The sequence below is a fragment of the Equus przewalskii genome, chromosome 15, assembly GCF_037783145.1.
Source record: "Equus przewalskii isolate Varuska chromosome 15, EquPr2, whole genome shotgun sequence".
Classification (NCBI taxonomy): Eukaryota; Metazoa; Chordata; class Mammalia; order Perissodactyla; family Equidae; genus Equus; species Equus przewalskii.
In genome coordinates this window covers 70858444-70885026 of record NC_091845.1, presented here as the reverse complement: position 1 = coordinate 70885026, position 26583 = coordinate 70858444, and the positions used below count along the sequence as shown (strand labels likewise).

Genomic DNA, 26583 nt, shown 5'->3' with positions numbered 1-26583 from the left:
TGACCAAACTCACCCCCACAAATTTCCAACATAGCTCCTGAAGTGAAGTAACAGTTTTGCTGAAAGCGCTGACCTAGACCGAGGGTTGTGCAGGCCACCATCTGCTTTTGTAAGTGAAGTTTTATTGGACCACAGCCATGCCTATTCGTTACCTGTCATCCATGGCTGCTTTCATCCAACAAGGCAAGAGTTGAGCAGTTGTGAAAGAGATTGTTTGCCCTGCAAAGCCTAAAATATTTATCATCTGGTCTTTTAAGAAAAATTTGGAGACCTCTCATCTGAACCATCTGTAACCATTGGCAGTCTGTCCTTGAAGGACCTCTGAGGACTAAAGCTCAGTTTCTGTATTATCGCGGTGGAGTTGACTAGTAGTAAACCTGGATGATTCAGGCAAAAATACTCCTCTCTTTTTCTGAATTATCTTGATAATTTATTTGTATCCTTTTACCTCACAAGAGACATAGAAACAATTATTAGAAAGACTAACAACTAAATTAGGGAAGGGGTTTTTTTTGTTGTTGTTGTTTGTTTGTTTGTTTTTTTAAAGATTTTATTATTTCCTTTTTCTCCCCAAAGCCCCCCGGTACATAGTTGTATATTCTTCGTTGTGGGTTCTTCTAGTTGTGGCATGTGGGACGCTGCCTCAGCGTGGTCTGATGAGCAGTGCCATGTCTGCGCCCAGGATTCGAACCAACGAAACACTGGGCCACCTGCAGCGGAGCGCGCGAACTTAACCACTCGGCCACGGGGCCAGCCCCTGTTTGTTTGTTTTTTTTATTGAGTTATTGATAGGTTACAATCTTGTGAAATTTCAGTTGTACATTATTGTTTGTCAGTCATGTTGTAGGTGCACCATTTCACCCTTTGTGCCCAACCCCCACCCCACCTTTCCCCTGGTATCCACTAAACTGTTCTTAGTCCATAATTTTAAATTCCTCATATGAGTGGAGTCATACACAGATTATCTTTCTCTCGCTGGCTTATTTCACTTAACATAATTCTCTCAAGGTCCATCCATGTTATTGCAAATGGAATGATTTTGTTCTGTTTTGCAGCTGAGTAGTATTCCATTGTATATATGTACCACATCTTCTTTATCCATTCATCTGTTGCTGGACGCTAAGGTTGCTTCCACGTCTTGGCTATTGTAAACAGTGCTGCAATAAACATTAGGGTGCATAGGACTTTTGGGATTGCTGACTTCAAGCTCTTTGGATAAATACCCAGTAGTGGGATGGCTGGATCGTATGGTAGTTCTATTTTTAATTTTTTGAGGAATCTCCATACTGTTTTCCATAGTGGCTGCACCAGTTTGCATTCCCACCAGCAGTGTATGAGGGTTGCTTTTTCTCCGCAACCTCTCCAACATTTGTTACTATTAGTTTTAGATATTTTTGTCATTCTAACGGGTGTAAGGTGATATCTTAGTGTAGTTTTGATTTGCATTTCCCTGATGATCAGCGATGATGAGCATCCTTTCATGTGCCTATTGGCCATCTGTATATCTTCTTTGGAGAAATGTCTGTTCATGTCTCCAGCCCATTTTTTGATTGGGTTGTTTGATGTTTTGTTGTTGAGTTGTGAGAGTTCTTTATATATTATGGATATTAAGCCTTTGTCAGATATATGACTTGCAAATATTTTTTCCCAGTTAGTGGGTTGTTTTTTTCTTTCAATCCTGTTTTCATTTGCCTTGAAGAAGCTCTTTAATCTGATGAAGTCCCATTTGTTTATTCTTTCTATTGTTTCCCTTCTCTGAGAAGGCATGGTGTCCGAAAAGATCCTTTTAATACTGATGTCAAAGAGTGTACTGCCTACGTTTTCTTCCAGAAGCCTTATGGTTTCAGGTCTCACCTTTAGGTCTTTAATCCATTTTGAGTTTATTTTGGTGAATGGTGAAAAAGAATGGTCAATTTTCATTCTTTTACATATGGCTTTCCAGTTTTCCCAGCACCATTTGTTGAAAAGACTTTCTTTTCTCCATTGTATGCCTTCAGCTCCTTTGTCAAAGATAAGCTGTCCATAGATATGTGGTTTTATTTCTGGGCTTTCAATTCTGTTCCATTGATCTGTGCACTTGTTTTTGTACCAGTACCATGCTGTTTTGATTACTGTAGCTTTGTAGTATGTTTTGAAGTCAGGGATTGTGATGCCTCCCGTTTTGTTCTTTTTTCTCAGGATTGCTTTAGAAATTCGGGGTTTTTGTTGCCCCATATGAATTTTAGGATTCTTTGTTCCAATTCTGTAAAGAATGTCATTGGGATTCTGATTGGGATGGCGTTGAATCTGTAGATTGCTTTAGGTAGAACGGACATTTTAACTATGTTTATTCTTCCAATCCATGTACATGGAATGTCTTTCCATCTCCTTATGTCGTCATCCAATTCTCTCAGAAAGGCCTTGTAATTTTCATTATATAGGTCCTTCACTTCCTTAGTTAAATTTACCCCAAGGTATTTTATTCTTTTTGTTGCGATTGTGAATGGTATTGTATTCTTGAGTTCTTTTTCTGTTGGTTCATTACTGGAGTATAGAAATGCTACTGATTTATGCAAATTGATTTTATACCCTGCAACTTTGCTGTAGTTGTTGATTACTTCTAACAGTTTTCCAATGGATTCTTTGGGGTTTTCTATATATAAGATCATGTCGTCTGCAAACAGCGAGAGTTTCACTTCTTCCCTCCCTATTTGGATTCCTTTTATTCCTTTTTCTTGCCTGATTGCTCTGGCCAGGACCTCCAGTACTATGTTAAATAAGAGTGGTGATAGAGGGCATCCTTGTCTCGTTCCTGTTTTCAGGGGGATGGCGTTCAGTTTTTACCCATTGAGTATGATGTTGGCTATGGGTTTGTCGTATATGGCCTTTATTATGTTGAGGTAGTTTCCTTCTATGCCCATTTTGTTCAGAGTTTTTATCATAAATGGCTGTTGGATCTTGTCAAATGCCTTCTCTGCATCTATTGAGATGATCATGTGGTTTTTATTCCTCAGTTTGTTGATGTGGTGTATCACGTTGATTGATTTGCGGATGTTGAACCATCCCTGTGTCCCTGGTATGAATCCCACCTGATCCTGATGTATGATTCTTTTGATGAATTGCTGAATTCTGGTTGCCAAAATTTTGTTTAGAATTTTTGCATCTATGTTCATCAGTGATATTGGCCTGTAGTTCTCTTTTTTCGTGGTGAGGGAAGGGGTTTTTTACTGTTATTTTTAAGGGTACATGGGGAGTAGGAAATAGAGTTGTTTATAGTATAATTTAGGAGGCAATATTCCATCTTAATTTGTTTGTTTACCTATTTAAAAAGTTCGGAGATATTTCTTATTTAGGAGAGGGAAAGTATGTTAAGTATCCATAAAGAGAAACCTCTGTTTATTTTGGTGATTTAATTAGAAGTGTAATTTTTACTTCTTCTTTTGTGTTTACTTGATCCCTTGAAGGGTGATGTATTTCACATTTTTTAGCTGATTTTCCTAGGTCAGGAGAGTATTAAATGGGAAGAATCAGGAGGTCATAGCATAATGTAATGGTTAAGAGAGTGAGTTTTGAAGTCAAAATTGGCTCTACCAGGGCCAGCCCGGTGGTGTAGTGGTTAAGTTGGCACTCCCCTTCGGCAGCCGGGGGATCGCCGCTTCGGATCTCGGGCGCAGACCTACGCACCACTTACCAGGCCATGCTGTGGCAAGTGTCCCACATATAAAGTAGAGGAAGATGGGCACAGGTGTTAGCTCAGGGCCAGTCTTCCTCAAAACAAAATAAAAAACTGGCTCTACCACTTACTGAGTATCCTTGAACATGTTACTTAACCATGTCCTTCAGTTTTCTTCTCTGTAAAATGGATATAATGATGCCAGTGTCTTAGGATTGATGTGAGGAATGGATGAGATCATGGTATGTAAAGTACACAGTCTACTCTGAGGCATAGAGCAGTGTACGGTGAAGAGTGGCTGCCGGCAGCGGAGGACAGACTGGATGCTTTAGCATTTTATTGCTTTGAAAATACCTTTATTATTATTAGAAAGTGATACATTATAAAAGAAACTTTGCACAGTTCAGAAAAGTGTAAAGAAGGAAGTGATATTTTAAAGAATACCATTCCACATATCTCTCTGCATTTATGTACCTAGCAATATATGTATAAAATTTGACAAAAAATGTGGAGTGGAGCCTATCATTTGATATTTTTGCTTATTCTAGTTCTTGAAAGTTTAGTGAAGGTCAGAAATATTCTATTCATAGAGAGTAGTGATCATCTTAAACTAATGTAGATATTTCTCTTAGTTTTTTTTTTTTGTATTTGGTTGGTTCAGGTGGAGTTTCGATGAAACAGTGACTCATTTCATCTATCAGGGGCGACCAAATGACACTAATCGAGAGTATAAATCTGTAAAAGAAAGAGGAGTACACATTGTTTCAGAGCACTGGCTTTTAGAAGTAAGTGGTACTTTTTCTCGTCACCTCTCTGTTAAGTGAAAACGTATACAGACATTATTTCAAGGCACTGATCAGTTTCTGTATATGTAAACAAGTTGATAAACTTAACCTCACATTTCATTTCTTTGGCATCAAAAACGTAAGATCTTTATTACTTAAATACTTAACAAGTCTGTAATGGGTACTCTTTCTGATTCTCTGATTCTTTTCACTAATTAAAAATGATATGAAAGAAAATCTTATAATAATTTTAGGAGCATTAATTTAGCACACCAATGCAGTTTAGAACTGTTTCTTTTCTCTTTTATTTCTGGTTATTCCCTTGAGTGTGATTGATACTTGACAAAAGCATAGAAATAGAATTAGATTTTATACTTTAGTGGACATTAAAAAGTGAGGACAATTTGTCATTTGTATGATGGAATTTTTAAGTGTCAACTACTTTTCAAAACTTCAGTTTTGTACACTTTTGCCATCTTAACATAAGGTATTGGTTGTCCTTCTTCCTACTTAATGTCATTTATTCACTAAGATTCTTTTCAGTCCTGTTTTAAAGTACATTATTGTATTGCAGTGTGCCCAGGAGTATAAACATCTTCCTGAATCTCTTTATCCACATACTTATAATCCCAAAATGAGCTTGGATATCAGTGCAGTGCAAGATGACAGACTCTGTAACAGTCGGCTACTCTCAGCTGGTTCTACAATAAAGGATGATGAGGTAGATAATATGGATAATATATTTACTCCCTCCTTCAGCTGAATGTATATATATTGCTGTGAAACCTTATACAATGGCTTGGTTTGAGAAATTGTGATTTTTCTTCTTCAACAGCCAGATCATTTGCCTATAGAAGAAAATGATATAGACAATATGACCACCAGTGATAAAGAATCAGCAACAGCAAATGGAAATGGAAGGAATGACTCTAAAGGAGGTAAAGTGTTTTAAATTATCAAAAAAAAGTTTATAAATATATATCTTTCATACAGAATGCTTTCTTTGCATCAGATGGAAAAATAATTTTCTAGGTTGCTAAATACAAGGGAAGCGTATATTTAACAATTGAATTGAGGTTGCAGGCCAATCAGTAAGTAATAATTTGCAAAGCCTTAAGTGTGAAACTTGTGAAATTTGTGGGCCTAGGTATTTTACAGTTAGTGTGGTACAGCCCTATTCTATTAAAGGTAGGTAGAGTTAGTGAATTTTTAAAAATTCTTTGGTTCAAATCTTTTCAGTGATTTTCAAAAAGTTTTATTATATGTGCAATATGTTTTCACATAGTTTTAAAGGTACAGAAAAAGGTATGAAGAGTTTCTCCCATCCTTCTAGTGTTATTAGTTTCTTATGTATCCTTCTAGAACTGTCTTATGCATATGTAATCAAAAGATGTTCTCTCCTTCCTTGCTTTTTAAAAAATAAATAAATGGTGGACTACTATATATATATATGCTGTTTTATACTTTGATCTTGATCTTTTTGTTTAGTAGTTCAACTCTTGGAGTGTTTCATCTTGGTACATAAGGAGCTTCTTCAGTTTTTTTTCCTTTTTTTGGCAACTGTATAGTATTTATTGTATGAATGGCCCACTTTATTTAGCCAGTCCCTTGTTGATGGCCATCCAGGTTATTTCTGATTTCTTGCTAATATAAAGAGTGCTGCAATGAATAGCTTTATAGGTATCCTCTTTTTAAGGGATTAATATTTTCTATTTTCCTTACTCATCCTGCCCCACCAGAGCTTTTTCTGTGACTTACCTATTTAGTTAGTCTAGTCTGTTCATTCCAAAAGTGTTATTTAGTACCTACTTCAATGTTAGTCCACAAGGAAGCCAAAGATAAATATATTGTGGTTGTGTTTTCAAGGACTGCAGGGGAAAATCACACACATAGCTGACTGTGATGCACCTCAGAGTGTAGTACGTAACGTGAGAGAGGGTCAGAGGCAGGCAGGGAGCCCTCCGAAAGGATAAGCCCTGCAGGTTCCAGAGTGTCTTCGAAGAGCTTCCTGAGTATTTCACATGCAGTCCTCGGGTGAGGGCTGCCGTTACGTTCCACAATGTTCATGGTCTTCATACATTACTGTGGCCTATAGTGAGTATTCAGTACACGTCAAGTTAATGCATTTGTCTTCAACCAAATCTAGACAAAGTAGTTAATAAGATGTGATAAAAAGGAGAAACTTAACCTTGATTGATGTGTTTGCGTTTGTTTCAAGCTCTGACACAGACCTTGGAGATGAGAGAGAACTTCCAGAAGCAGCTGCAGGAGATAATGTCTGCAACATCAATAGTGAAACCGCAAGTGCAGAGGACTTCTCTTTCCAGAAGTGGTTGTAACAGCGCTTCTTCAACCCCTGACAGCACTCGCTCTGCCCGCAGTGGACGAAGTAGAGTCCTGGAGGCCCTGAGGTGCGCACCTGTCGCTGATGGCAGGAGGGCGTGACTAGAGCACTGGAGAGAAAGCTCCTTATTTAGCTTCCCGCTGACTCAGTTCCATGAGTTGAGCCTAATTTTTATTTATTTATTTTTTAATCGGTAAAGCAGAAGTTTAGAATATCAACACCAATGAAAGGATTATACTGCTGGGCCTTATTTAGCCCAAACTATATGTATTATATTCAGATATTACCTGTTGGTTGTGGCCCTTTGCCTACTTAGGTTTTCCTCTTTCCTGCCCTTGTTCCAAGCAGTTCTAGACTTCTTACGTGGGGGCAGGAGGCAGACACAGAGGTTTGTTTCCTACCAAGCAACTGCTTCATGGTGAGGTGTGATTAATACTTTCTCTCACCTCCGCTGAGAAGGAGATGATTTGAAGATCCAGTTTGCCTCATTTGCTAACTGTATATTTCATGGGGCTAATTCCTTATCTGAGTACTGAGTAAAAGTGTCTTTTTGTTTAATACACTTCAGATCATAGTTTATCATTATAGAGAGCCTAAATCTTTCACCAAGTCAGAGTAAATAAATACATTCTGAGAATAAAAGCCTGTCTTCCTTGTATCTGAGGCAAATGAACTCTTTGGGGGCACCATCAGCTTTGGTCAATTATTTTTACTAAGATTCCATATATATATGTTTATATTTGTGTATATTGATGTGTATATTTATTTTTATATATATATTAAAAGATTGAATATATTCATTGAAGGAAAATTCTATTTACTCTCCAGTGCAATTGTCATGATTACACCATAAAACGCGCTTTACTCTAGTTCAGTATAAGGCTGGTCTACCTTAGTCTCTCGGAGGTTTGGTTACCAAGGGCCAAAAGGACTTTCTTTTAAGGCAGCCTTTTCTGTATGCTTCGCATGTAATTCTTGTTCTTATTATTTCAAGTGATAAAAATACAACTACTGGTAAGCAAAGTAGCCAGTTTTCTGAACATTATCATGTTTCCCTGGGCCTATATAATTAAGAGAAATCTGGTTTTTAAATGCAGCAATCATTTCAGATTTTTTTCTTTTAATTTCTTGACAGTAAATTTTGCCCCTGAAGTTTTAAATATGTGGACATTCAGTCAAAATATGTGTTTTATTTTCTACCTAGAACAGATAAGTTTCTGATAGAAACATCTTAAAAAGAAAAAAATTCCCATAGTTAATTTATTCAGTAAATTTTTTTTTTTTTTTTTTTTTTTTTGAGGAAGATTAGCCCTCAGCTAACTACTGCCAGTCCTCCTCTTTTTTGCTGAGGAAGCCTGGCCCTGAGCTAACATCTGTGCCCATCTTCCTCTACTTTATATGTGGGATGCCTCCCACAGCATGGCGTGCCAAGCGGTGCCATGTCCGCACTCGGGATCTGAACCAGCGAATCCCGGGCCGCCGAGAAGCGGACCGTGCAAACTTAACCGCTGTGCCACTGGGCCAGTCCCTCAGTAAATATTTTTGAGTGCTTATTGTGTGCTAGATGGTGGGCATATAAAAGTGAACCACAAATTTACAGTCTAACTTACAAGTGTGGATTTTGTTACTGCTACCTGTTTATTAAAATTGTCGCTTTTATTTCTTAGGCAGTCTCGTCAGACAGTACCTGATGTCAACACAGAGCCCTCCCAAAATGAACAGATCATTTGGGATGACCCTACAGCCAGGGAGGAGAGAGCAAGGCTTGCCAGCAATCTGCAGTGGCCCAGTTGTCCCACACAATACTCTGAGCCTCAGGTTGACATTAAAAAAGTGGAGGATTCTCCTTTCCAGGAGCCTTTACATGACTCAGAAATTGCTGAACAGGGTAATGAGAAAGAAATGTATTTGTTTGTTTGTATTAAGTACATGTTTACCTCTTAAAAATAAGCATAAAGCACATTGTGGTTCTCTGAAGTGTGCGTGCAAATAAAACTTACTAGATATTTCTGATTTTGGTTTAAACTTAAGAGTCAGAAAAATAATTATAAATTGAGGTAATTTATCAGTAAAGTGAAAAATATTTTGATTCTTAAATTTGGAAACTTAGGATTAGTTTTTTGTTTTCCAGACATGGTTGTCACCATTGTGCTTTCTTTCATTCTAGGGCTTTTTGTATCTGTGTAGTTAATGCTTGGTTTTTCTCCTAATCTTGTTTTCCTTTAAGTCGTCTTCTGAATTCCGCCCAGCACATACTTACATTTGTTCTTTGGATTTGCGTGGGTTCCTTTCTGAATTCCTCTATTTTTTTCTTCCTTGGGCTTTACCTTGAAAACAGAATGCTTCCTGCCTCTCATCTTTGGTCATCTTTCCCCCTTTGTCTTTCACATCACATAATTATTTCTCTATACTAGGTATATAGATTTGTCTCTGCGTCTGGTTTTCTCCAAGTGTAGAATTGCCTTTGTTTTACAAACTTGGGTTACATTTTACTGATCAAAGGTTGGTATTTAAAGAAAGGGTTGGGAGAAGCCGACAGATAACACCATTTGCCCTTTTAAAGCTAATTAATTGCATTTATTTATAAGCTCTAGAAATAGGCTACTTCTTTTGCATGTACTTTTTACCTTCCAGAATTTGTGTTTAATTTTATCTTGGCTAAGACACATGAGAATATTTCCCAGACTTTGTTCTTAGTCGTACATGGATAGCATCACATTGCAGCATTTTATTTTCCTCAGCTCTCTGTGGTCCTGGAAACATATGTGTGCCTGAAGCCCCAAAGCACTCGACCTGTGATGAACTGGAAACTCCAATAAAAGACAGCCACCTGATCCCTACGCCTCAAGCCCCCAGTATTGCCTTCCCCCTGGCCAACCCGCCTGTGGCCCCACACCCTAAAGCACAGGTTTGTTTATCCTGAGTATGGTGATGTGGCTTTTGGATATTGCTGCTCTGCTGTATTCAGAATTTGTTGATATCAATAGCAAGGATTCATCTAATATTGAAAACTGCATTTCTTTGCATTGTATTATTATTTCTATATTTGATAACTCAGAAGACTAAGTAAAATATCACTATAAAAGAACCATATGCCAGATAACTTTCCTACTGTTAATTTTTTCTGAAATAAAACTCTTCCATTCCAGATTATAACGATAGAAGAGACCCATGAAGACTTAAAAAAACAGTACATATTTCAGTTGTCATCTCTGAATCCTCAAGAACGTATTGATTACTGTCATCTGATTGAAAAACTAGGTACAAGTATTTTACTTAAGTCAAAAATGTGCTCTATAGTAACCTTATTTGGAAGTCAAATGTAGTTGATATTTATATCATTTGTAAGATGTAGAAATTGAGATTTAAAAGAAGGGTAATTAGTCCAGGGCTGTACATTGAGTCAGCATTAGAACTTTGATTTTATAAACTTCTAATCTAAATCTAAACTCACTGGGTCATAGGATTTAAAGATTTAAATTGAAACAAACCATTAAGGTTTAAGAAATCTCTTGTGCTGCTTTGGACAAATCTTGGACAAAAATCAATGAAATTATACACTTACAAGATAAATAAAGCTACATTTTTGTGAAGTTGAAGGTATGGTAATATCCAGAGAGAAGCTCTGTCTTATGTAACATTCTTATTCCACTAGTTGTCAGGCTGTCTGTCTGACGTCATTCTCAAAACTTCATACTAGAAAGGTAACCTGTCCAGTAGACAACAACATGAGTCACATATGTAATTTTAAGCTTTTGAGTAGCCACATTTTAAAAAGTAAGAAGAAACAGGTGAAGTTAATTTTAAACATATAACCTAGTGTGTGCAAAATATTATCAACATGTAATCAATATAAAATATCAGTGAGATATTTTCCTTTTTTTTTTCTTACTAAGTCTTTGAAATCTGGAATATATTTTACACTTACGGCACATCTCAGTTTGAACTGGCTGTGCTTCAGGCGTTTGAGAGCCACGTGTGGTTAGTGGCTACTATATTGGACAGAGCAGCTCTATAGAGTTAGGAAAATGATAGGAAGAGAACTTAAGCTGACAGCTTGACATAGAGAAAACATTAAGAAATAATGGTTGTTTTAACAGTGGCTCTGAGTCATCAAGAAAAGATTAAATGTTATTTAGTGCTATCCCTTTAAGAATTCAGAGAACTACAATATATGTTTTTTAGAGATTTCTGTCAAATACAGTTGTACACGTGAGATGCTGTTTCTTGGAAACTTTCCTCATGTGGAACACTTTGTTTCCCAGGCACCTAATAGATTAGGCAGTGTTATAAGTCAGCATCGCTAAACTTTACCTAGAACTCACCAAAATGGAACACTCCAAGGCTCTGTCTCCTATAGATTGTTCCATGTCTGCAAACTGTGGGCAAGAATAGTAGCAACTAGCAGAGAATTGTCTAGAAGAGGACAGAGCAGAGGCAGATGAGTACAGATTGTGCTGGAATTGGGAGTCTGTGACTAGAAGGCTTTTGATATTAGAAAGCAAAGAGACCCTTCATTTTATAAGTGAAGCAGCTGTGGCCAACCGGTGAACATAATAAATCAGTCTATTATGTTCTCTGGGTTACAGAATAAATTTGTTGTATAGACTAGGTATTGATAGATTAACAGGGAATTTTAACCTTCTTCTTTTGTCCCTCTGTAATCCTGGGTGAGTTACTCTGTACCTGTGTCCTCATGTACAATTTGCAGATAATATAACCTACCTTAGTAGAGTTGTGAGGATTAAGTGAGTTAATAATCTGGAGCAGTTCCTGGCATATAGTAAGTGCTCAGAAAGTATTGCTGCTATTATTATTAGAGTTGTCTGTAAAGCATGAGTAGAGTTCAAATGTTTTGTTGACGTCTTAGAAAGTCCTTGATCCAACTCTGCCTAACCAGTAGTCAAGTTAACCTCTAATGTATAAATCAAAATCCCTGTTTCACATAAGCTTATATTTACTTATGCGTTCTTCTTCCTCAAAGTCAGACTTCATGCATACATATCTGAGAAGAGAGTTCAGCTCCACCACTGCTTCATGTCTCCCCAGTGTGTGGGTTTTCCTCCCAAGCTTCTGTGTTGGTCTGCTGACCTAATTTCCACTCATCAAGACTTTTCTTCTGCTTTTAGTCTGTAGGGGCCCCCTTTTGACTTCTGTCTCCCTGCTTACCCGTATTCAGTGCTTGGAAATTGCCCTGGTAGTTGAGAGAAACTTAAGAGATCTAACAAGCACCTGCAGTATGTGGTCCTCCTTTGTATTCTGTTTCTTTTTATATCTTAATTGTAACAAACCAGTGCAGATAAACAAGAAAATTTGAATAAGGATTTAGTATTGAGATAGCAAAGAATTTTTGTTAATTATATTAGATCTGGTGATTGCATTATGGCTGTATAAGAAAATTCCCATGTATTTTAGAGATGCATACTGAGTATATAGGGGTAAAATACCATGATGTCTGGAATTTACTTTAAAATAGTTAAGCAAAAAAAGGCAGATAGATAAAGTAGGGATGGCAAAATTTTGATAATTTTAGAACCTAGGTGGTCAGTGTATGGGGATTCATTTTACTATTTTTGTATTTTGTTTTTGTAATAAACATTTTATAAAATATTTGTGTAAAGTAATATAATTATCAGCCAAGATTTTTGGTTTATTTGATGCATTTGTTTATAAATAATTTCTGTGCATAGTTGAGATGCGTTTTTCCCAGGACAAAGCTAAGAATCAGTAAAGTACCACTTTTCTCTGCTCAAGGTGGATTAGTGATAGAGAAGCAGTGCTTTGATCCCAACTGCACACACATTGTTGTGGGACATCCACTTCGAAACGAGAAGTACTTAGCCTCAGTGGCAGCTGGCAAGTGGGTGCTTCATCGCTCCTACCTTGAAGCATGCAGGACAGCTGGGCACTTCATGCCGGTGTGTATTCCAATGAATGGGAAGGGTCATTGTTCTTTAAAAGTAGATGTCTTAATTGATTCCAGCGCATACACTGACTGTTCATGCAATTGAAATAACCAAATATGACCAATTAGATTAACCAATTTTATAAGATCTGCATTAACAATTAAAGCAAAAAAAATTAAAGATCACAGATCCAGATTCTTAGTTATATCAGTATTACTTAATTTGAATGTGGGGGGCATTTTTTGAGATTAGAAAATTTCAAGATTATCTCATTGTGAGCTTTTATCTTTACTGCCAGTCCATTAAATATTAAACTAATTATTTGAAATATTGTTGGTTCCTACTGATCTTCACAGTAATATCTATCGTCTAGTTTCTGAAGTTTTCAATCAAGATCCCTTAGGGATCTCTTCTGTAGACAGGTAATCCAGCTGTTAATACATACCTGCTCTGAGACTATGTCCTCCTGTGAAGCTCGTCTTACGCTAGGAGAAGCCCAATAATCTAAATACTACCAATTGCTAAGGTGCAGTTATCTGTGTTTCTTAGAAAGGTATGCAATATTTTTCTGCTTTCTAATTAAAAACCAGATATGCTTGACTCTCCTATGAAGCCAGATTAATCTACACTTCCTCTATGCTTGTAAACTGATGCTCACTTAGCACCCTCTGTATTTGTAACAATTGACTCATTAAATTGTGGACCCCTTGAGAACATCTTGTAGAAACTCAAAGTTGGTTGGACTGACTCTCTAGGAAGAAGACTATGAATGGGGAAGTAGTTGCATACTTGACGTTTTGACTGGAATCAATGTACAGCAGCGAAGACTAGCACTTGCAGCAATGAGATGGAGGAGAAAAATCCAGCAAAGACAAGAATCGGGCATTATTGAGGTATTAACATATATAATTATTTAGGTAGTATAAATGGCATTCAATGTCATGACTTTTCCAGATTTTAATTTTTTTTAAGAGAATGTGCTTGACAATGTGAGAATTCTATTTGTCTTTTATCCCTTGATTGATATACTTAGTTTGGACGTTCTAAATTGAGCTTAATGTTAATTCCTAATTCCTCTAATTGTGATCGACAGTAGGCTATATATAATGTTGATGGCTCTTGTAAAAATAATTTATATGTGTAAAACATGACCCATACTGTATTTCTTCCAACGAATCTTTTCGGCGTCTAGCTTCAGGGGTTCTTAACTTGGGCTCAACAAGATTCTCCCAAAGAAGTTTGTAGATCAAATTCAAGAATGCTGTACAATTTGGATGGGGGGAAAGTACATCCTCATCTTACTAACCTATAATTGAAAGCTAGCATTTCTTTTCATTATAAGTCTAGGCAACAAATCACAACACTATTAACAGTACCTGTGACTTCACCCCAATAGAAATGAGATATTTTTGCTTTGCATGATAATTGCAAGTATAGGCATACCTCGGAGATACTGTGGGTTTGGTTCCAGACCACTCCAATAAAGGAAATGTTGCCATAAAGCAAGTCACATGAATTTTTTGGTTTCCAAGCACATATAAAAGTTATGTTTACACTATACTGTAGTCTATTAAGTGTGCTATAGCATTATGTCTAAAAAAACAATGTACATACTGCAATTAAAAAATATTGCTAAAAAATGCTAACTGTCCTCTGAGCCTTCAGTGGGTCGTAATCTTTTTGCTGTTGGAGGGTCTTGCATCGATGTTGATGGCTGCTGACTGATCAGGATGGTGGTTGCTGAAGGTTGGGGTGGCTGTGGCAATTTCTTAAAATAAGACAGCAATGAAGTGTGCCACATCAATTGACTCTTCCTTTCACTAACGGTTTCCCTGTATCATGCGATGCTGATGACAGCATTTTACCCACCGTGGAACTTCTTTAAAAATTGGAGGCAATCCTCTCAAACCCTACTGCTGCTTTATCAACTGAGTTTATGTGACATTCTAAATCCTTTGTTGTCATTTCAACAGTCTTCACACCATCTTCACCAGGAGTAGCTTCCATCTCAAGAAACCACTTTCTTTGCTCATCCATAAAAAGCAACTCCTCATCTGTTAAAGTTTTATCATCAGATTGCAGCAATTCAGTCACATCTTCAGGCTCCACTTCTGATTCTAGTTTCTTGCTGTTTCCACCACATCTGCAGTTACTTCCTCTGCTGAAGTCTTAAATCCCTCCGAGTCATCCATGAGGGTTGGAATCAACTTCTCCCAAACTCCTGCTGATGTTGCTATTTTTACATCTTACCATGAATCATGAATGTTCTTAATGGTATCTAGAATGGTGAATCCTTTCCAGAAGGTTTTCATCTTGCCCAGATACATCAGCGGAGTCGCTATCTATGGCAACTATAGCCTTCTGAAATGGTGGGGTGGTTTTGTTTCGTTTTGTTTTTTGGTGAGGAAGATTGGCCCTGAACTAACATCCATTGCCAGTCTTCCTCTTTTTGCTTGAGGAAGATTCTCCTTGAGCTAACATCTGTGCCAGCCTTTCTCTATTTTGTATGTAGGACACTGCCACAGCATGGCTTGATGAGCAGTGTGTAGGTCCACACCTGGGATCTGAACCCACGAATCCCAGGCCACTGAAGCAGATCACGCTGAACTTAATCACTATGCCACCAGGCCAGCCCCCAAAATTTATTTCTTAAATAAGAAGACTTGAAAGTCAAAATTACTCCTTGATCTGTGGGCTGCAGAATGGATGTTGTGTTACCAGGCATGAAAACAACATTCATCTCATTGTACATCTCCATCAGAGCTGTTGGGTGACCAGGTGCATTGTCAATGAGCAGTCATATTTTGCAAGGAATCTTTTTTTCTGAGGTTTATTCCACTAGTTGTCAGGCTCTCTGTCTGATGTCATTCTCAAAACTTCATACTGGAAAGGTAACCTGTCCAGAAGACAACAACATGAGTCACATGATCATGTTGGTCTCAACAGTGTGCTTTAAAATATTCAGTAAACCATCTTATAGACAGATGTGCTGTCATCCATGTTTTGTTCCATTTGTAGAGCACAGGCAGAGTAGATTTAGCATAATCCTTAAGGGCCCTAGGATTTTCAGAATGGTAAATGAGCATTGGCTTCAACTTAAAGTCACCCACTGCGTTAGCCCCTAACAAGAGTCAGCCTGTCCTTTGAAGCTTTGAAACCAGGCCTTGACTTCTCTCTAGCTATGAGAGTCCTACATGGCATCTTCTTCCAAGAGGAGGTTGTTTTATCTGCCTTGAAAATCTCCTGTTCAGTGCAGCCGCCTTCATTAATGATCTTCTGGAGAACTCGCTGCAGCTTCTACAGCAGCACTGGCTGCTTCCCCTGCACTTTTGTGTTATGGAGACGGCTTCTTTCCTTAAACCTCGTGAACCAACCTCTGCTAGCTTCAAACCTTTCTTCTGCAGCTTCCTCCCCTCTCTCAGCCTTCACGGAATTGAAGAGAGTTAGGGCCTTGCTCTGGATTAGGCTTTGGCTTAAGGGAATGTGTGGCTGGTTTGATTTTCTATCCAGACCACTAAAACTTTCTCCATATCAGCAGCAAGGCTATTTTGCTTTCTTATCATTCGTGTGTTCACTGGAGTGGCACTTTTCATGTCCTTCAAGAACTTTTCCTTTTCATTCACAACTTGGCAACTGTTTGTCACAAGAGACCTAGCTTTTGGCCTGTCTCAGCTTTCGACATGCCTTCCTCACTAAGCTTAGTCATTTCTAGCTTTTGATTTAAAGTGAGAGATGTGTGACCCTTCCTTTTACTTGAATGTTTAGAAGCCATTGTAAGATTATTAATTGGCCTAATTTCAATATTGTTGCTGAGGGAAAAGGGAGGCTAGAGGAGACGAGGAATAGCTTGTCATTGAGGAGTCAGAACACACAAAAGTTTTCGATTAAGTTCACCATCTTATATGAGTGCAGTTCATGGTGCCCCGGAATGATTACAATAGTAATATCAAAGACCAGTGACCACAGATCACCATAATAAATATGATAATAATGAGAAAGTTTGAAATATTGAAAGAATTACCAAAATGGGATACAGACACGAAGTAAGCAAATGCTGTTGGGAAAATGGTGCCAATAGACTTGCTTAATGCAAGGTTGCCACGGACCTTTATGTGTAAAAGAACGCGATATCTGAAGCACAATGAAGCGAGGTATGCCTGTATCTGAAATACTGGTTATGTTCATCACTATTTAAAATTATAGTAGTTGTTCAACCACCATTAGGTCTTTTGATTTAATTCATTAATATAGAAGCACTTCTATTATGTTACAAATTTTTTAATATTTTGATAATTTTCAATAAAATGGTTTGCTTTTTAATTCTTTATACTTTATCTTGAACATTAAAAAGACATTCATATAGTATAGAAATTACATCTCAATAAAGCTGTTAATTTTCTACAAAATTATTTAGAAAACAGACATATAAGTTTTACCAGACTACCAGAGGGGGTCCATGGCTCACAGAAAGTTTAAGAACCCGTGAGTTAAGGAATCTTCCGTGTTGTATTCTGAGTTCTCTGCTCTCTCCAGTTCCTTGTTAGCCCTGACTCTTTCTTTTACAGTAATTCCACTGGCTTCTGTTAACTGTTATAAAATATTTGAGTAAGGAATATTTCTAATTAGTAACCATTTTCAAGAGAATTATGTAATGGAGGCTTTAGGCTCTACCTTTGATTAATTGTAAGAAAAAAATAATAGAAAAGGCTAAATAAAAGTCAGGTTGCTTTGTTTTAATGTTACCTAACCATCACATCATTTTTCTTCATTCTTCAAATATTTATTGACCTACTGTGTGCCAAACACTGTCGTGTGTTTCAAAGTATTGTGCCAAAAGACAGTTACCACTGTAGCAAAAGGAAAGGTTTTAAGATTATTTGTTAACATAAAACTAAGTCTATAGATAAAATGATGTATTGATCTGTATGATTTTGTCATTTATTTTCCAAATATTTTCCAACACTGATTATTTTTTATTTGTAGGGGGCATTTAGTGGGTGGAAGGTAATCTTACATGTTGATCCATCCCGAGAAGCAGGATTCAAACGCCTTCTTCAGTCAGGAGGAGCAAAGGTTTGTATTGGATCGACTTAATGAATTATTTGTTAACCAAGCTTGCTGTGATCAGTGCTTGATTTTCTGTGCTTTGTGAGATGGTAATCCTTAAGTACAGATTGTACAGTTGAATTACTTTGAGGCATTGATAGATTGTGATGCCTCTTGTTTTTTCATTAGGTGCTATCTGGTCATTCTGTACCTTTATTTAAAGAAGCCACACATCTCTTCTCTGACTTAAATAAACTCAAACCAGATGACTCAGGAGTTAATATAGCGGAAGCTGCTGCCCATAATGTGTACTGCTTGAAAACGGAATATATTGCTGATTATCTTATGCAGGTTTGTAAGATTCTGTCTTTGACCTCCTCTGTAGCAGATATGCTTGTATGCATAGACAAGCGACTCAACAAAACCCTCAGCTTGTTAGTAAGAGAATGTTCGTCCCTTTCACTTTCATTCTTTTTTTATAATAACGCATATGTAAACATTTAGCTTGGAAGTTAAATGCGAGACCAGTATAAAAAACTAGGTACCTCTAAAAGCCTTAGAAGTGCCTATTAAAAGGTTGGACTATAAAAAAAGCAAAAATTGATTCTAGGAGTCCAAGGAGAAGCATTTACCCAAGGGTCCTCCTTTAATTTTCTTGAACTTTTGCATCGATACACAGTAAATACCTTTGTTAGACGCTGTGGTAAACCAAGCATTTGCTATATGGAGGGCTCACTCCACTCCTGTTCAGAAAGGGCCTATGTTGTGTGATTTGAACGGGCAAAGAAAAATCTTCCTGACACCAGAGTGCCTAAAATGCCATCAGGAATCAGCAAGGTGTGATGCATGATCATGAATGTCTTCGTACAAAGGAGTTCAAACAGTGGTGTAGAGAAAAGGGAAAGCCAAAACTCAGCCTGCCTTGTGACTTTTGCTGCGTGTGTTTGGGAGCGCTCGGGATTTAATATAGAGAGAAAGCCTTTGTCATAAAGCAGTGGGACATACTTAGTAGGAAACTCTCCTTGAACACATAAATAACTTTTTAAAAAGCTCTATTTCTTGAGACATGAGGTTTTAAAAATTTACCCAGTGGGGAAAAGGGCAGGGTAGGGAGAATGTAGAGAACCCTACGTACCTCATTCCTTCCTAAAATTCGTGATCATTTCAGGTACACAGCTAACATCTAAGCAAGAACCAGTATCAGTCACCTGTATTGTGCTGGGCTAAGTGTTTGTACATGTGTTCTCATTTTGGTTTTTTTTTCTTACATATGAAAGACTGTATAGAACGTATGTACTGGTTACAAAAGAACAAAATGTCATCTAGATACCCAGCTAAGAAATAGAAGCTTGCTAGTCCCATAGGAGCTCCCTGTTGCTTCCCCCAGTTGATCTGCCTACTTCCCCACCAGAAGTAATCCCCTATCTGACTTTTGGTTATTCATGTCCCTGCCTTTTTCAGGGTTGTAATGTGTGTCCGCTACTAGCTATCTGGAGGAATGTGTTGGGGGAGTGAGCTGCTTTATGTTTCTACGTCTAAGTTCATCATTGCTAATCTCTAGCTCTCAGGAGTAGGTCAAAACAGAGCATGTCTGTGGGGTGAAGCAGCAGGCTGAGGGGAGAGCAGCACCTTCATGGTCAAGTTCATGGTCAACATAAGCCAAGTACAGTTAAGACTCTGAGATAGGCTCATCCCAGTGTTCCGACCTCAGGTTAAAAAGCTAGGTGTGGTGGCTGCAGAGATCTTGGTGATGATGGCCTTCAACGTGTCCTTAGTCACATTGCTCCAGGCTGGATGGTCACCTCTACTTCTGTGCACTGCTGTCATCCCAGGATCTCCACTCACCATCCTTTCTCCCTCTTCTCAGTTGTATCTCCTGTTTCTGAATCCCATGTTGCCCTGATCTGCTCTCTCATTTTGATAGAAGTCTCCTAGTAACTTCTTGAGAAAGAGCACATGGGAGATAAATTGTTTGAGACTTTGTGTGTAAAGTCTTTTTTCTCTGCTCACACTTGACCGATAGTTTGGCTGGGCATCAAATTATAGGTTGGAAACTATTTTCTCTTAGGCTTTTGATTGCATGTTTCCTTGCTTCTGGTATTGCTGTCGAGTAACCAAAGCCCTTCTGATTCATAAACCTTTATATGTAACTGTAAACTAATAGGAAGTTCTTTTTATCCCCAGTTTTCTGAAATTTCAAAATGACATGCAATCATGAGGGTTTGTATATATTATTCTGGGCACTTGGAGGGCCCCTTCTGGTCTGGTAATGTATCTTTCAGTGCTGGGAAATTGAATTATTCCAGTGATGATGTTTTTTTTACTCTGCTTTCTGTTCTTTCTGGTACTTCTATTTGTATAGTGTATTTTCTTATTTCTCACCTATTTTTATCTTCACTTTTTGAGAGATTCCCTCAGTTTTATCTTCCATGCCTTCTCTTGACTTCATTTTGTTATCATGTTTTTTAATAGAGACCTTTTATAAAGTTTTCTTATTTCTGCATAGTTTCTGCTTCCACTAAACTGCCTGTCCCCTCTTTGTTTTGGGTCTTTATCTTCCGCGTTAGATGAATTTGTCAGATATCTGGTAATTCCTGGCTTTCTGCTCATGATTAAGAGAAGGGGATAAAAAAGCTGATTAGAAGTACTGAGCACAGTTCGGTCTTGTCGTTTTTGAGCTGGGTGAGATAGCCTGGGTGGGCTGGTTATCGGGGACCCTTTCCTAGGTTCAGACCTTTATGTACTTCTTGAATTGTTTCAGTTTATCCAGAGAGGAGTCTTCCAATCTGCCTGAAGGATGAGTCTGGCTGCCCTTTTTTTTTTTTTTTTGAGATATAATTGACATATAATGTTATATTAGTTTCAGGTGTACAACATAATGATTCAATATATGTATGTATTGCAAAATGATCACCACAATAAGTCTAGATCACCACACATAGTTACAAATTTTCTTTTTTCTTGTGGGGGGAACTTCCAGGATTGACTCTCTTAGCCACTTTGAAATATCCAATACAGTATCAACTGTAACCACCATGCTGTCCGTTACATCCCCAGGACTTGTTCATTTTCTAACTGGAAGTTTGTACCTCCTGACCACCTTCACCCATTTGGCCACCAATTCTCTGTATCTTTGAGTTGTTTGGGGTGTCTTTTAGATTCCACTTATAAGTGAGATCATAAGGTTGTCTTTCTGTTTCTGACTTATTTCACTTAGCATAATGCTCTCAGGGTCCATCCATGTTGCCACAATTGGCAGGGTTTCCTGCTTTTCTATAGCTGAATAGTATTCCATTACGTATATGTACCAGTTTCCTTTATCCATTCATCTTTTGATGGACACTCAGGTTGTTTCCATTATCTTGGCTATTGTAAATAATGCTGCAGTGAACATGAAGGTGCAAATATCTTTTGAGTTAGTATTTTTGTTTCCTTCAGATAAGTACCCAGAAGTGGGATTGTTGGATCATATGGTAGCTCTATTTTTAATTTTTTGAAGAACCGCCATACTGTTTTCCATAGTGGCTGCACCAATTTACATTACCACCAACAGTGCACAGGGTTCCCGTTTCTCCACATACTTGCCAACACTTTTTATTGCTTGTCTTTTTGATAATAGCCCTCCTAGCAGCTGTGAGGATAGCACATTGTGCTTTTAATTTGCATTTCCCTGATGTACAGCAATGTTGAGCACCTATTCATGGACCTATTGGCCATTTGTATGTCTTTAGAAAAATGTCTATTCAGGGGCCAGCACAGTGGTTAAGTGCACATGTTCCACTTCAGTAGCCCAGGGTTCACCAGTTCAGGTCCCAGGTGTGGACATGGCAGCGCTTGGCAAGCCATGCTGTGGCAGGCGTCTCACATATAAAGTAGAGGAAGATGGGCATGGATGTTGGCTCAGGGCCAGTCTTCCTCAGCAAAAAGAGGAGGATTGGCAGATGTTAGCTCAGGGCTAATCTTCCTCAAAAAAAGAGGAAAAAAAAAAGAAAGAATAGAAAAAAAGAAGAAATTCACCCCATACCATTATCTTCTTCCAGATGTCAACCTCCCGCTACCATTTGCCTGGTTTTATTTCTCCTCCAATGTCTAACGGTAGTTGCTTTTAAAATAGTTTGGTCAGAGTTATAGTTGTTATCCGTGGAAGAATTGGATTGAAAGGTTCTTATCCAGTATTTTGTGGTGATTCATTTTCATGTTATCAAGTCTGCCATATTGCCAGAAAAAGAAGTTTTATTACATTTCTAATAAGGAGGGAAAGCTCCTTTTCTTTTATGTTGGAATATGGTTGTGAGGAAGAAAAATGCAAGGGTTTGGGGGTTAAATAGAAAAGTGTATGAATTTTGGTTTTGCAGCAAAATGTTGTATAACTAACATTTGTATTTTATTTGTAAAATGGGAAATACAAACACCTATCTCACATGTTTATTGTAAAGATTAAGTAAATATTTTCATAAATTTACACCAAGCATAATGTCTCACACATAAATGATAGCTAGTAGCCGTATTTTTCCATATTCTGTATTTAATCCATATTTTACAGGTGAAACTATTAAGATCTGAACTATAAACTCATTTTTCTGATAAAGGGTAAAATTTTGTCACATAGGGTCTGTTCACTAAATGTGACAAATGCTAAATAGCATACCTTGGACGACAAATGTTTAACTTTTTCTGGTCAAAAAGCAGAATAAAGGAATCTATTACCTGATCATTTCACAGTTTGAAATCTGAAAAAAATGAACAGTGATGTTGGGTTTTTCCCCTTTTATAGGAATCCCCTCCTCAAGTAGAAAATTACTGTCTACCAGAAGCTCTTTCATTTCTTCAGAATAATAAGGAACCTGGGCCTGGATTATCACAAAAGAGGAAAGCTCCTGCAGAGAAAAATAAAATCAAACGACCTAGAGTACACTGATCATATTTACTCTTTAGTTACGGAACATTAAATGTTTTTTAAATTAGAAGCCTGAATCTTACTGTGATGGATTTATGTAGTAATTTAAAGACAACTGCCTGAAGAATTCTGCTTCAGAGTATAATGATGACCCTGCTTGAAGTTCATTTTTACATCTGAAATTTTAATCACTGAAATATTAACTGTCCTGAATGGAAAGTTACCTAAAATAACAACAAAATGCAACTCCCAGCTAGCTTGTCCTTACACCACATTGAAGTGTGTAAGAGGCTTTTTGTTTATTTTCTTGTAAATATCTGAGGCTGTAACAGTGGAGGTTTTAGCGAGGTGATGGATTTTGCCGTAAAACGTCTGCTTTAATTTGTAACAACAAGGAAGCTGTCATTTGGGATTCATTCATGTTTTCCCTGATTTTATCTTCTCACCATTTTACCTCTTTTTAACAGGAGCCTGAGCACAAGGTTTAGTAGAGGAAGTGAAGCTTTAAACTTAAATATGTTTGTATATATGCGTGTGCATGTTTGTGCAAATACTGTGATGTATATATGCGTGTGCATGTTTGTGCAAATACCGTGATGTTTGCCAAGTCTGAGCGCCAAAACTTGGAAAATAAAAACAATAAAGAATAAAAGTAGTGACTCAAATTAGTTGTTCGAATAGATGAGTTTTTAAAAGGAAAGCATTCTAGTATCCATTCTCTTGCTGAAGCAATGAAAGATTTGTAAAACTTAGCTTAAAAAATGCATTGCTAGTTGTTTCTGATGTTTATTAGAACATCATTCTATTGGATTTAAAAAATATATTTTTTAACTCTTATTAAAACTTTTTTAAAACCCCTTATATCTCAACCTACAAAATTAGGTTGAGATTAATAAAGGCTAATGCAAACACCAATTACTACCTGCGTTACCACAATCCTCGAAATAGAAAGCTACCTCATTTTGTTTAAAGGACAAACCAGAATCAGGAACGTTATGTTGATATATAATATTCACTTCCTAATGATTCTCTGAATTGGCCTTTCAAATGGTGAAAGATCAAAGTCTTCAACCTGGACACGAACCCCCTCAAGTTTTTCTCAGATTTTTCTCCACGTGGAGTATAGGTTTGTCCCTGCCCCTCAACAGAACCGGCCCTTCAGAGTTTTCAGCTTTGAGCTAATCCATAGCTTAAGACAACACAGATTCCTCCACTGCCCAGTAGGTTGCAGTGTCATGTAAACTCTGCTCTCACCCCGCCCCCACACAAACCCGCCTGGACCTGCTTTGAGCGGAGCCATTTGGTGTTGGCTGGGGCGTTTCGTTGGCAGTTTGCAGTTTGCAGTGAGTGTCCCTGAATTTCACCACTTAAAAATTTTTTGAAATAGTTACTATTCCTCAAAACTTCCTGGTGAGCACACTGTTGATAAATGTTATGCTTCTGTTTCTCTCTACCCCAGATAGAATCTCCAAGATTATGAACTGTTTTTCCAGTTCAGGTCTTAAACGTAGGCTCCAGATCTCAGCTTCTCCTCCTGACTCTCCAGAGTCTGTTCACACCCTACATAAACTATTTCAACTCTGGCTTTGACACTTAGACTAAATGTCCCAATGCCAGTAAGGTCTCCTTACATGCAAATACTTCCAAGCACAGGTAGCTCTCTCATTTAAAAGGAAAAAAACTTGATTATTTTCTCCTCAGAATTGCTGCAGTATTTTAATCTGTGACACTTAAATTAGCACCTTACTATATTCCTCTATGAGTTTTCTTGTGCACTAGCCTGATCTCACCAACATTCATGAATTCAACAAATATGACTCCTTAGCATGAAAGGTGGTACATGGGATTCAGGAGCAAATCCCTTAGAACATAGGTTCTCTCTCAGAGCTTAAGGAGGCAGGATCCTCAGTGCAGACACTGCGCTCAATTAAACTCAGATTTAGTATTTACATTATGGGCTGAGTTGTGTTGCTGCTCAAAAAAATAAATAAATAAATAAAAATTCATAGGTTGAATTTTAACCCCTTAGTGTGACTACTTGGAGATAGGACCTTTAAGGATGTAATGAAGGTTGAATGAGGTAATATGGATGGAGCCTCGTAAGAAGAAGAGACAGGGAGTGCAGGGAGTGCATGCACACAGAAATGGTAAGGCCACATGAGTACACAGATGGTGGCCCTCTGCAAGTCAGCAAGAGATGCCTTACCAGAAACCACCCTGCCAGCACCTTGATCTTAGACTTCTAGCCTCCAGATTTGTGAGAAATTTGTTGTTTAAGCCACCAAGTCAGTGGTGTTCTTTTTTGGCAGCCCAGGCAGGCCAATACAATACAATACTAAAGTGCACAGGTTCTTAAGCTGAGGGCCATAATGCCTGGGAACAGACATAGGCACAGTTTTGTATATGTACATTTTTAGGGTAGAGCTCATCATCTTTAGAGTTCAAATCTGTAACTTCCCACCCAAAAAGCATACAAGCCACTGCCCTAATCCAAACCTGTTGTTTCACAGATAGACCTTTCATCCAGAGGTGCTTTAATACATATTGCTTTATAGCAGCGGCTGGCAAACTTTTTCTGTAGAAGTCCAGATAGTAAACATTTTAAGCTTTGTGGGCTGGGTCTTTGTGGCATTTTCCCTGCAACCCTTTAAAAATGTAAAAACCATTATTACCTCAAAGCCCTACAAAAATAGGCAGTGGGCTATAGTATGCTGACCCCACCTTGTAGCCCTAAAAATGCTTTTTAATCTGGATCTGTCAACAAGCAAGGCACCCGCTCTGTTTCCATTCTACCACCGCCTGAGCCTTTTGACAAAGCCATCTCATGTTTGTTTAGCATCTGGGAATCTGCAATTAAAATGATCAAGTATTTTAAATTTGTGAGGTATTTATGGAAAGGAAAGCCAGGGTACAGATAATTTGTTTAGGCTTTTTCAAGTCATAAAAGAATATTAAAAATTTTAAAGCAGTGGAAACTGATAAACAAAAGGAGGGAATCAAGCAATTATCCTATCATTATGAACTACATTTCAGGATAACCTGACAGTTGAGGAAAAACTCCTCTTTAAAGAATAATTCCAGGTAATAAGTGCAGAAGAAATGATAAAAGGAAACCATTTTAGAACTCCTAATGAAATCGTAGATCTAGGCAAATGGGGAATTTTATAATGATGGATCAAGTTGATAATACCTGAATTCGTTGGTAAGACAACCAGATGTCCCTCCTGATGTGGTGCAGCAGGAAACGGAGAACATCTATGAAGTACACTTGCCCCTGCCCTCATCAGTGAAACTTGAATTTGATCAAGCGTCCAGATCTTACTACCTAGAATCAATCACCATTGAGTCAAGAGAGTTCCAGTTCAAGACGGCGAAGTTGGAGAAGCCTGAACTCAACTCCTCCCACAGACGCACCGAATCTACAGCTACATACAGAACAATTTCCTCTAAAAGAAACCCAAAACCCAGCTGAGTGACTCCTAAACATCAGGCAAATGAGGGAAAAAAAACATACTGAAACAGGTAGGAGAAGTTGAGAGACAGTCTCACCATAAACCTCATCCCTGGCATGGGGGCCCACAACTGGGAGGGAACTCACAACTTCAAGCTCTCTGAGGAGCAAAGGGTTTGAATCCTACATCTGGCACCCCGGATTTTAAGACCTGCACCTGAAAGATGAGCCCTGAAAACACCTAACTTTGAAAGCCAATGGGGCTTGTATCCACAAGACCCACAAGGCTATAGCAATCTGAGAAACTTCTTAAAGGGCTGAAGCAGACTCACCCACCCCAGGGCCCAGTGCAGCAGCAACTGACTGAAGGGCCCAGACCTGTGAAAGAGGCCTCTTTGCTTATCTTAAAGCTGTGGCCAGAGGGGCAGGCATCCAATTTAACACACTACAATGGGCATGCTGAAATACTATCCAAAGATGGAGGTGGCAGGTGCCATCTTTG

The 26583-nt window shown here is 38.0% G+C and overlaps 1 protein-coding gene and 1 long non-coding RNA gene across 7 annotated transcripts in view; one reads left to right on the top strand and one right to left on the bottom strand.

Moving 5' to 3' along the window:
- TOPBP1 (DNA topoisomerase II binding protein 1) overlaps window positions 1-23295 on the top strand; it is a 59813-nt gene extending 36518 nt beyond the window's left edge. For 3 of the 6 annotated variants that reach the window (XM_070576069.1, XM_070576065.1, XM_070576064.1), the window contains 12 exons: window positions 4314-4437; window positions 5012-5158; window positions 5273-5375; window positions 6656-6848; window positions 8449-8669; window positions 9523-9689; window positions 9931-10042; window positions 12536-12699; window positions 13443-13580; window positions 17671-17760; window positions 17923-18084; window positions 22508-23295. In XM_070576069.1, the coding sequence (XP_070432170.1) occupies window positions 4314-4437; window positions 5012-5158; window positions 5273-5375; window positions 6656-6848; window positions 8449-8669; window positions 9523-9689; window positions 9931-10042; window positions 12536-12699; window positions 13443-13580; window positions 17671-17760; window positions 17923-18084; window positions 22508-22651 (1765 nt within the window). In that variant the 3' untranslated portion in view covers window positions 22652-23295. The remainder of the gene's footprint in view (window positions 1-4313; window positions 4438-5011; window positions 5159-5272; window positions 5376-6655; window positions 6849-8448; window positions 8670-9522; window positions 9690-9930; window positions 10043-12535; window positions 12700-13442; window positions 13581-17670; window positions 17761-17922; window positions 18085-22507) is intronic. The other 3 variants (XM_070576067.1, XM_070576066.1, XM_070576070.1) reach the window with 1 other exon arrangement.
- LOC139076003 (uncharacterized) lies at window positions 12339-25955 on the bottom strand. Its single transcript, XR_011527164.1, has 2 exons — window positions 25821-25955; window positions 12339-12776 (listed from the first exon to the last, which is right to left on the bottom strand). It is a non-coding gene; the product is annotated as an uncharacterized lncRNA (long non-coding RNA).
- Between the last annotated feature and the right edge of the window lie 628 nt (window positions 25956-26583).